Raw genomic sequence first — 12,365 nt, 5'->3', positions numbered from 1 at the left:
CACCTGTTGCTTGGCATGATAAACTCTGATGACAGTCTCCTCTGTGACCCTATATTGGGTAACATGGTTATAAAATGGATGGATGGAAATTAAAATATGTAAGATCCAGGCTGTTCAACCACTTCTCTAACTACCATAACACAATAATGTAAATTAGATTAGCTTGAATTGCTCAGAATCCTTGAACCTGGAAACATACTTTTCCCTATCTTTCAAATAACCTAATAGCCAAATAGCCTGTCTATTAAGAAGACAATAAAAATGTTGTGGGGATCATCCAATCTAACTAGATATTGTTGAGTCAGTGTAAGTTATCATTGGTTATCTTGTCTCTGACAGCATATACAAAAGAGGAGAATTTCAATATTGATATTCATTCATTAGGCTGATATTGAGGACACAAATTGCACATATACTGTAACTATCATTCTGGAAAAAAAAATAGAACAAAGGTAAAAAATATCCTTTTGTGTAAAATTAAGTGTATTGGTCACAATGCTATAATATTTGAAGAAAATACTATAAATATAAATGCAAACATCTTTTGACTCAATGAAAAGCTTTGCACAAACTCATACTTGAACTGAATCAATGAGCTAATATTATTCAGGCCAGCTATAATGGTCACATTAATGGTTTCTTATCATTTCCCTCTGTTCTCCTGAGTAAGTGATCAATACCCTAATTGTAGCAAATGTTACAATGTTAGAAATATAAGAAAACAATAACCTGACAGCACATACAGTACAAGAAATTAGAATTTAAATATTGATATTCATTAATTAAGTTGACATTGAGGACACACAATGCACATAGCTACCATTATGGAAAAAAAATCACTTTGTACAAAATGGTCACAATGCTGCAATATTTGAAAAATACTATAAATACATTCAACTTTTTGGGTCCTTAATGAAAAGCTTTGCTTTGCATGTAAATTCAATTCTGTGATTCATTAGGCAAATCACGCCAAAACACTACAACAGTGGTTTTCCAAAGTCCCATGTCCCCTAGGTCATTAGAACATAGCCAACATTCATTATGGGCTGCTACTGTATATTATCAAAGTGTTTGACTTTATTGACCTGTAACAAGCATATTGTTTTAGCTTCTTCATTCATGCTTCATATCTCGTAGAAAAATGAACCTATTCCAACACTGCATGTCATTTGATAATGCTATGGATGTAAGAGGGATTTTTAGATGACTTTTTTATGACCTTTTGGAGTCCAATTCACTAAATTCAACTTTCCTACATCTAAGCCTGTTACCTGTTGACAATTTGTCATATTATTAAATTATTCAAATGTTCTTATTTTCACAGCATCATTCTGATTTAAACTGTGCAATCTAAAATGTTGTATATTCCAAATGCGTCTATAATTAACAATATCTAAATATTTATAAATTTGTTCAAATGGATTTAGATGTCTTTCAGAAGTTCAAAATTGTGTTTAAATGGAAATAAATATATAAAGTATACATTTCAGATGTTATTTTATTACTGTATTTCCATATGGTTACAGTCACTAGTTCATACATTACAAAGAAAGCAAATGAGACATCTGATCACGGGCACACCAAAGCAGTTGAAAAGGGGCTGGCAATTACTGGATATATTCCTACACTTTTACATCATCAAACTGAATGTGTGATGGATTAAGATCCCACGTGGAGTAAGGTAAGATTCAACAATCTGAAACAAATAGTTGTTTTTAGTATTTGCAATGTGTATGTCTGGTTCCTGCTCTCCAATTTATAATGTTTATTAGCTGTGATTCTATAATAATCTCAGAAGTATGAATCCTAGTTTTCCAAAATCAGTATTTGTCATATTTTTTATTTGTATTGCAGGCCATAGAATATAGGTACTTAAAAAAAAACAAGAGGGGGCCATTTGTCTCATCCAGCAGATCTAACCTTGCCAACTGAATGGCTACCATTCTCTTATAAGAGCCTTACATACAGTATTAAGTAATGTATAGAGTATATTAAAACGTATAGAATGTATTTTACATGTTCTTTTATGTAAAACCTATTATTACAATAAAATAATGATGTGGAAGATTAAATTATGTTTCTTAAATTAAGTAAATTTACCATTTCAAAAATATTCTTGTAATTTTAAATGAAAGATGTTACTGTTCTGTAAATCTCTCCAAAGAACAGCAATCAAGTACATTCTTGAACTTTTGAGAAATTTTCTACACTGAAATAGCTGAATCATTTTAGTAATGAACAGAGACAACTACAAAAGAACATGGTTTAAGTAATTAAAATCCTCAAAGACACCAACCAAGTGAACCCAAAGGACAAAATCAACAGTGAAACGTAAACCACAGGACACAAATGGAAATTGTGAGGAAGAACGTTTAAAACCTAGAACGGGAAGCCCTTCTCTAAGGGGTTTATGTTCTGGTCAAGCTACCAAGGAACATTACTTAAGCTGGTACCTTTGGATCCTTTAATAAATGCCTGATGTGAGATTCAATATCAATTAGCTACAAGCAAATGAGCTCAATGGACTGAATGGCCTCCTCTTATTTGTAACCTTTCATATGTTCTTAAATACTAGCATGGAAATGCCTAAGTGACAAGACTCTTTTATGGCCTTTGGACAAAAGCACATTAGAACCGAGGAGATTAAAAAAAATGTATTTCAAGTCACAGCAGCTGCACCAAAATATCAGAATCCATTTACATTTCACATACAAATGGAAATATAACATCAACATTTTCTGGGAAAGTTTTTGTATTTATGTAAAAAGTTTGTTTTCCTCCATCACCCCTTTAATGGAAATTTTCCTTAACATTTTACATACTGTAGTTGAAACTTTAATCCATACAAACTATAAACTTTCACTCTTCCCCAGAAGAGGTCAGTAAAGAGTTGGGAAAATGAAATCTTCAGATGGAACTAGCATACAATTTTGAAAATATATTTTAATCAGATATTATATTAATATTCCATTCACAGTATAAATATTTTATTAGGTGTCAGCTGCTGAAGTACTACAAATGTGCAAGTGGAAGCAAACTTAGGTATTGTTAGTTAGGTTAGTAACTGTAAGCTTTTTTATTTGATGAAGTGCTTTGTAAATGAATATGAGAAAGACCTTTTCATTTTTCAAAAGTAGGATTTGTTTTCCTCATTAAGTAGAACTGTGAATAAAACTGGCTTTATGTAATAGTTGTGTGTTAATGTTTGTGTGTTTACAAATGGGTACAGACTGAAATGCAGATGATCTGATTTTGTTGGAATGTGACATTTTCTTTTTTACTTTGTCCATTTCCTTGACCCTACTGCATACAGTTTCCACCTGCAGTTCCTCTCTGAAGAGGTCATTCCTTACTGATTGCTCTTCTCCAGTGGATTTCAGACAAAACGTTTCTTTTTCTTTGGAGTTTCTCCACTTCATTCTCCGGTTTTGGAACCAGATCTTCACCTGAAACAAAATAAAACCAGACAAAAAAGATTAAAAGGGCTGTACTAGTTTTTGGCCTATTAATTAAATATGTTAACATACTTAGAATGAAAGTATTCACACACAGTGTCTGTACTTAAGAGATGCACGTTCAATGTTGAGATTACTGTTCTGCTCAAATCAGTCCATCTCCAATCCATCATCTTAATATCTATCATTTTGGCATTGTAGATCTCTGCTTGTATACAAAAAAAAGTGTAGATATACAAAATCTAGAAAAAAACATTTAATGATTTGGATAGGCTGTGGCTAAAATAGTTGAGGTCTAGTACAAAGAAAAAGTTAAGCCATATAGTTCAAATTGTTTGGCTTGGGTCCAGGTTAGGTCATTTACTGAATGTAATCCTGATTCTCTCGATTTGTTATTTTTTTCCAACAACAACCCCTGGAATTTCCTGGCCTCGTGTGAGCCCATGGTGTTCTCTGTGAAAGATACATGACTTCTTCATTTGCTGCTAACATTCCTGTAGGGCACTGTTGCTCCCCTGTCAAGCTGCTCACCAGTGGACATACAGGAATAGAGTATTCACAATCCATGTCCTTTGCTGATATAGGAGTCATAGATACAATTGTAAAGTTCTAATAAATGGTATAGGCAGGTTTCTGTAGATACCCACTACCAAATATAACAATAGGTACTGTACCTCCCGCAAGCATGAAAAAATAATACCATAAACATTTTATTCTGAAATTGCTGCAGTATTCTAAAAAACGACATCTCTCTACACCGGCGAAAAAACTAATTCAATTATTTGAACCCAGAATTGAATGGAAAAATTTTAAAGAGGCCATTCCAGCAGTGCACATACTGTACATACAGATATGTTAGGCATTCATAAAGTATTTTAACACTGTATGAAAATCCTGCTTCCAAACTTTGTATGGATAAAAAATATTTATTCCCACAGCTGGGGAACAACAATAACCATTAGTAAGTCATCACTATTTACTGTGTTAATCAAATCTACAAAATCATAACTCACAAGAAACTGTTAATTACATTAGGTTATGTTACTTTAATTAATGTATTAGAAACCTAACTATCTTGCAGTTCCATTGCATAAATTAAAATGGTTAGAACTGGATACTGTGCCTCTAATTGAAAGACTGACAGATTGAGAGATCAGTCAGGAAGCTCAACATAAGTAAATGAACTCTGTTCCATCTTCTCAGTGCAGAAAATTCAGACTGGCAGAATGTAAATCACGATACCTTGATATGACTTTCAGATTTACCTGAGATTCTTTTAATCCAAGTTGACTTGCCAGTTTGTTTCTGTCTGTCTTGCTGATATATTTCTGCCTCTCAAATGTCATCTCCAGCTCCTTCCTCTGTTCCTCGGAGAAGACTGCTCTCCTCAGGATACCTCTGCGTGACTTCGTATTTGTTCCATGTGACCACAGTGTCATACTACTTGCTCCTTCTAAGGATTAATAAAATAAAATTAATTAATCTGAATGACTGAGATCAAAACATCGATAAACACGATGAGACATGTGCTTAATTTAGAAATTTGAAAACATGCGATGTTCCTCATGAAGTAATCCTCTATGTAATCTTCCAAAATGAATTTTATTATTACTAGAATGTAAAACATTTGAACCCTTATATATTTATGGCAATATATGGTTTTAGGGTGGCAGAATGATCCATGTCCACACATTAGTTTTTTTGTCTCCATGAATAAGGCAATTTGTTAAAACAATAAATACAAAGTAAATAAAAGGCAAAATTGAAAATATGCTTCAATACTATGCAAAAACTCTTGTTTTTAGAGCTTTTTAGCTTCAACAATAGATAAGGTTATGAAACAGCTTGTTTTTCTAAATTTGGATTGTTCTCTACAGCAGGGTAAATAAATTAAATCCACTTAAAAACTGATGCATTGCTGGAGACAGGACTAGAGTCTTGTTTGTGTCCTCATAGCCTAATTCATCCTTTAGGGGAAATCGGAGACATTTATGAAGTCTGAAATGTTGTATTTCAGCGTGCAAATGACAATCTGAAACAAATGCCAAAACATACCTTTAAAATAAAGTACACTTTGACATAAATATTCTACAAAGATTTTTTATTACTGCTGTCTACTTCTGTGCTACAAAGCATTAAAAATATTATTGGATCAATAAAGAATAAAAAAACTAGTGGGCCTTTCTTGACCAATTCTATGTTGTTACATTCACAGGTGCACATACACAACAAAAGTCAATAAAGCAATTTCCCAACCCCATTGATGAATGTCTTTTTAATCTGTACAACAAATCTGTGCTAGGCTGGCACACAGACCACCTCGAAGGAGCGCATAAGGAGGTTAGTCACGGTCCCTATTTTTCCATTTAAATTCAATGCTTTCTAGTTTAATGGACGATTAATAGGTCACTTGCAAAATGCCAGTGTATCTGCCCTGCTTAATAAACAACTAAAATAGCTCACTAAACATTCCCTTATTCAGCCTGATTCCAAATAAAATCAGCTCCTCCACTTAATCATTTTATTTTCAGGTAGACAGGGTTGTATGGGAAGATGAGCTACATTAAGTCCATAAAAGTCACTTTCATTCATTGCTTTATGTTGCAAGTCAAGGGATTTAAATGGTGCTCAGGAACCAGGCTGGCATGTGAAGGACAGGAGAAAAGAGTGACACACAGAGCTCTGCTTTCTGACCATACAAAAGGGCAACTGATCCCTGCCCAAGCCTTTTCGGAACGCAATGGTCTTTAAAGTTCATCGCCGCAGTGAAAAATTGTGGCAAGGTCGCGTGTGGATGAGTAAAGTGAAAGTGGTGATTGGTCATGGTGCTGTCGTGCTTTGTTCTTCGGCCCAGCCATGTAAAGTGCTCTGTGGGAAAGTGTCAGCCCACTAAAAGGTGTTTAGGAGCTCACAACTCATTAAACTGCCAGCATTTGCTGCCTCACTTGTCAAGAATTACTGGACTTAGCAACCTTCCTTGGAACTTCAGCATATCCCAAAAAATGTCAACTGGGCCGTCCAGCTTTCCAACAAATAAAAAGGAGCTGAGTGTTTTACAGAAAAGGAATACACTGTGTACTTGCACTGGCATTCAAAAGTTTTGGGACCCTTGGACAAGACTACTGAAATACAAACAAGAAAATAAAAATATCAACAGAAACTACTGTATGATTAATTTGAAGCTTTCTGCTTTCTCAGAATATCACGCAGAGGATGTTTCTCTGGCATTTTACCATGATAAAGCCATCAAAATATCTTCCCCTGTCAGCAAACGCAACTGCATGTACATTAAGTATTCTGTCACCTACAGTAACTTAAGTAGTTTATTACTATTTTTGTACTTTTGGTGCATATTATGTCCTGGAGCTATGTGTAAGATAGAACATACTGTATATGTATATGTTCACTATTTTTTTAACTCTGCTGTCAAGCATATCCATTAATGCGATAGTTTAGTTCAGGGAACTGGCAAGATCAGCACATCAGCTTTCAAATTTCTTGCTCTTCTTTCTGATTGAATCATCCTATTCTTATCATTATCATGTTGTATCCTCTTCAGGACAGTTGAAGAGTGAAGAGTGGTTTGTTTTCAGCACAATACTGACCCTAAACTCTCAGGCTAAATCTGTTCTTATCTTCATCTACAGTTATAAAATGGGCTTGGGCAGCTAAAGAAGGAAACTTTCATGACAACAATATGCTGCTGAACAATAGCACTGAAATATATTTTTGAGATACAGATTTTGTATTATTACCCATACACAAAATTACAATACCTTTATGAACACTTAGCACAGTTAAAGTGAATCCCCTTTCAAGTGTCATTGCTGTGCATCACTACTAGAGACAATTAAAGAGAACTGTTAAATGAAAAGCTCTGTGTTGTCTTCTCTAATGGGCATTAACACTTCATGCTGTGTTCACTCACACCGTTCATAAAACCTCACGAAAAGAGATAACAGATGATTATGAACATTTCAGCTTTGTAGTATTGTTAATTGTGCACCATTCTCCAAGAAAGTATAGGGGGGCTTCCCTGGTAATAGAAGCCCCCCACTTGATAAATCGCTGTGAATCTTATGAATAGTACTGCTGAGGTTTTATTTGAGAATTAGCTCTTTGGTATTGCATCTGTAATTAGTTTTTCAGACCACATTAAATCCTGCTGCTCCGGTTTACAGATGAACTCAAGCATTGCTGATGAAGCATAAAAACTTACTTGAAAAAGCAGTGGGGGAGGTAGAGGGGGGGAAGGACCCACCACAGCATGCCAGAAGAAACTGCGGACCTCTTGGTAAGAAACTTGTCACCAGAGCTGTGAAAAGAAACCGATAATGTGGGAGAGAAGAAGGCAGGTCTTGTTTATCTGTATTTGTCTTGGTCAAAGAGTCTGCAAAATGTTGCACATACAGTACTTTCTTTCAGAAAACCTATGCTGTGAAGACCAGATATGTAAAACAAGTACTGCAGGACACATGCAGCATTGTTTCTCTGAATATAGAGGAAATTTCCAACAAATTGCAAATAACATGCTGTGAATTAACTTTTAGAAGCACACAATTTTTGTTTAGAAATTCCAGTTTGTGATGATTTCATTCTGCAAAAAATGAAAACACCAAAGAAAAATATTAACACCTGAAATTTTCTATCTGAAAAAGAAAGAAAATGCTTTTTGATGTTGAGTCCCATCATAATTAGCATTTTGTGCAATAATGTTTGTCATAGTTAAGGAAGAGCAAAAACATCAAATTAAATGAAAAACAGCTCCCTGTTGAAAGTCTCATAGAAATCATAGATTGAATGGAGCTAAAGTCTTTGCAAGGTCATTTGTTTGTTGATTTGGCTGTTTGGTTCTTTGGTTAGCTGTTTATTAGTTTCATGAAAAAGTTGATGGGAATAGAAAATAAAATTAAAGAAAAGATTTGAAATATTCAGAATCAGAAATATCCCAGAAATATAACAAAAGCAGGGTTATTGTGATGACATGTAGCATAAGATGAATACTTTTAATACTTAGTACTTACAAACCTTTCTTAACTAATTTCTTAACAGATTTCAGAAAAACGTTTTAATCCGATTTGAACATGTTCTGTGTTAACATTTGTAAATAACATGTTGACATAAAGTTTAAATGCTGTTGCTCTTCATATTTAGTATCACATTAATTATATCACTGTCAGACATTCCTCAGTAACTTTCCAACAATGAAAAAAATTATATTCATATAATATTATTGTAAGACTATACTATGTCTAAATTCTGAAATCAAGCATTTCTGCAGCAAATCTGTCACTTTTTAAAGCAAAATTGTGCACTTTTAAAACACCCGTATTTCAAAACACCATTATATCAATAAATATGTGCTTTTATAGAGTGCCCAAAATTAATATGTAAACATCTTAAATTGTTTCTCTTTGTAATTTTTTATATATTTTTCAAATCTGGTGCCAATTAACAAAGATATTATTTATATCAAAGTGTTATTTAAGAAATTAAATCTATTTGTAAAGGACGTAAAGGACAGTTCTTTCAAATAAGAACTATGTTTAGCATTTACTGTAAGCAGTTAAGTTCATCCATTTTGAAGTATATGAATCTTCAACATAAATATGAAATTGTTCATTATGTTAAATAATTCAGCCTTTTTTTAAAAAACAATTCGATTAATTATATACAAAATCAGGTTTATATATCTTTTTAAAAAATGTATTTGACTTCCAGGAATCTTACCTTGGTGTCAACTGAGGTAAAGAAACATCAACACTAATTGTGGGAGTGAAAATATGTTAGTTCAGACGACCTACAGCTATAGGAGCCCAGTGATCCATCAGGTTCCTAATTTTTGATTGTTCACCCTGACGTTGGCAGTTAGCAGAATGAGTTGCTAAAAAGACACAGGTGGTTGTAAGATTACATCAGAAATAAAGATGTAAGTATACATTCAAGGTAAAGGACTTGTTGCCTTGTCTTTGTTCTCTAAGAGCTATGCCTGCTGAACACACATTAGGTAAGCTTCACTGCAATTCTGTCTATTCCGCCTGTAACCTGTACCTTTCCTCTTTCAGCAGTCAATCCACTGCTCAGTGAGTAATTTCATATTTCCCCTTCAAACCCAATGCATCTTTCACATGGCTGCCTGGTTATTTTTTTGCACAATTATTATTTTTTCACTAATTGAACTCAGCTAGCATTTTAGCAAATCTCTATAGAACATTATAAAGATTGTGCCAAAGTCCTCCACACATTCACAGGTCTCCAGTGCTAATTATACAGTACCTTTTGAAAGCCTTTTCAGGTGACCTGGCCCTGGCACTCTCTCTTATCAGTTTAATGAGAACATCTCCATAACATGTAGCCAGACTAGTAAGTGTCATAAAACATGCACATAACTGTGAACACAAATTAAGGCAAGAGCTAAATTGGAAGTTACAAGTATCTCATCTCTAATTCTGTAATCAAGAATGTTTTACAGTTTTCAATTGCAGTTTAAAATGTTAGAATAGTCAAACATGAAGCCCTGTAATTCCTCCAGTAGCTAATTTAATACAAACCTCTCTTCACCTTGCAGAATGAGTCCTTCATCCCTACGATAAGAGTTTTGTAGCCAGACAAAATCAGATTTGATTGATTGGCTATATTCTATTTGCATCTGGATATAGTTAAAAAATATCCTATGGTCTTATACTTTTAAATCTTTGTAAAACCTGTATAATGGAAAATGACAATGGTGGTGCCTTCATTGCACAGAATCTAAATAAAATATTTGAACCTTAACTAAAGCGATAATAGGTGTTTTAACTGCAAAGGTAAAGCTAAAAAGTATTGTTTTAAATTAAGTATTCAAGTCAAAAGAAAACAAAAACATTAAAAATGAGATTCTGGCTCCTCTCAAATTCCACTAGGGATTTTAACATTAAAGTTATAGATTAAACAAAGCTCTTTTCTGGTCAGAACTTTTTTTTTCATTCCATTCTTTAATAGCTAAGCACATAACTTATACTCAACATAACAAGATTCTTCATATTGATGCACAGTATATAAATTTAATTTCTATCTAAATTCCCCAACACAACATCTATTATTGGTTGGCATATTAAATGAATAAAATAATTAGAAATGTTTGTTGTGTATTTGTTATTTTCAAAATGTAAGACAATAACCAACATGTAAAAAGTGTAGAAATCATTTGTGAAATTTCTCTTCTAAATTGAGTTAGACAGTTAAAAATAATTTAACCACAAACAAACGTTTGAACATTCTAAGTGTGGAGTTCAGAAACCCATATAAAATTATTCTTTAGGTTGGTGAGCAGTCTTACAACATGAAATATTTTATATGTATTGTGTGTATAATCTGTATGTATTTTTAAAAATCACTTTCTGGTGAATTTATTTTATTCAAAAGTCTCCACTAAACTAAATATATCAAATGTGTAAATATTTGCAGCTCTGAAACAAAAGCTTACAAAATCTGCTGTTGATGTGCTGTTAAAAAATGTAAAATCGAAATTCGGTTGATTATTTAGACATTATTCTCTAAATCTCCACCACTTGATTTACTTGTACATCTTTTTGATCTGTACATTGTAGATTGTACATCTTTACTTGTAAATATTTTTGATATTATAAGGAATTAAGCAAAAATAAATGTCAAATATTTTTTAATTAGTAAGTCTGTACTGTGTATATAAACAATCTATATCCACAACATTTGTTAGCATTGTAACATTGTAATTACCTCAATTATCCTGTCATTACCGCATCATTGTAAATAGACTATTAACTGAAATGACCTAATTTAATATTTCAAATAGAATATATTCGCTTTGGATTGCACAATTAGGATACAATATACTTAATTTCAAGCTAAGATAAATTTCTTCTTATAAAGTAAAGGATTTTGGACACATGGGAAAAAAACTCTGCCATTTAACTCACAGTACTGTTCAACTTAAAATGTCAGGATACAGGAAAACCCAGCTTACAAACTCAGTGCTGGGGCAAATAAGTAGTCTCCTTAGTTTTAACACTGCCATTATTTGCTGGAGTCAACAAAGAAGCTTACTTTTACCTGTTTGAGGCTGAAGGATACAATCTCTGTTTAGTGACTGGACGCAGCTCCTGTCTTCGGGGTTAACAAGTTGAGAAACCCATCTTGTACTATATGGACCTCCTGTTGGGCTGCTTTGTTCCACATTTGGACACAGTTTCACTGGTGTTGGACTTGCAGGCACCCTGGGGACTGTCTGAGAAGCCCCTGCTCTCAGCAAATTGTCAATAAGAAAACTCTTCCCTGAGTTTCCAAATCCTGATGTTTTGGATGCATTAAGCAAAACAGGAGAGCCTGCCATTTCCCAGATCAGATTCTGGTTTGGGATCATGCCGACCGCTTCAGAGGGTGGTAGTAACCCAAAGTCTCCCTCCTTCCCTCTGGATCTGAGAAACTGAAACCTTATCGGTGGTTTAAGACCACCAGTTATCCTTCCAAGTGAAGCAAAGTTTTGATAAAATCCAAGCAAACAAAGATGTTTTTCCTTCGGGGTTTCAGAGTTTCTGGGTGTCCTGTGATTGGCTCTGAGGTCCTAATGTGATTCTCAATTCAGATAAGAAGAGTGCTATTCTGATGGGCGGAAGGTGTGTCCGACTCATTCATTATGTCAGCTTGACTATAAAATGATAGACATCAGAGACAATGAACTGCTGGCCAAAGTTTAACTTATGGACCAAACAGACTTCTCATGCAGAAGCTTTCCTTCCCTTACTAAAACTGCTCAAGGGTTATTTTTCTCTTTATGATATAACTTTTGGGAATGTTAAAACAAGTATGTTAAAATGTTTAACAGTCAGGATATCTTAAAATTATCTAACCTCTTAACCTTATAAACTACATACCAAATTATAAACAACAATT

General features: G+C 33.8%; 1 protein-coding gene across 1 annotated transcript; it reads right to left on the bottom strand.

Moving 5' to 3' along the window:
• Positions 1–3,152: 3,152 nt before the first annotated feature.
• dbx2 (developing brain homeobox 2) lies at positions 3,153–11,835 on the bottom strand. Its single transcript, XM_088924382.1, has 4 exons — positions 11,526–11,835; positions 7,675–7,770; positions 4,721–4,908; positions 3,153–3,446 (listed from the first exon to the last, which is right to left on the bottom strand). The coding sequence occupies exons 1-4, from the start codon at positions 11,833–11,835 to the stop codon at positions 3,153–3,155; spliced, it is 888 nt and encodes a 295-aa protein (XP_088780508.1).
• Between the last annotated feature and the right edge of the window lie 530 nt (positions 11,836–12,365).

This window comes from Atractosteus spatula, chromosome 8 (assembly GCF_055471065.1).
Source record: "Atractosteus spatula isolate fAtrSpa1 chromosome 8, fAtrSpa1.hap1, whole genome shotgun sequence".
Classification (NCBI taxonomy): Eukaryota; Metazoa; Chordata; class Actinopteri; order Semionotiformes; family Lepisosteidae; genus Atractosteus; species Atractosteus spatula.
Note: the sequence above shows the minus strand (reverse complement) of the source record. Positions and strands in the feature narration are given on the sequence as shown.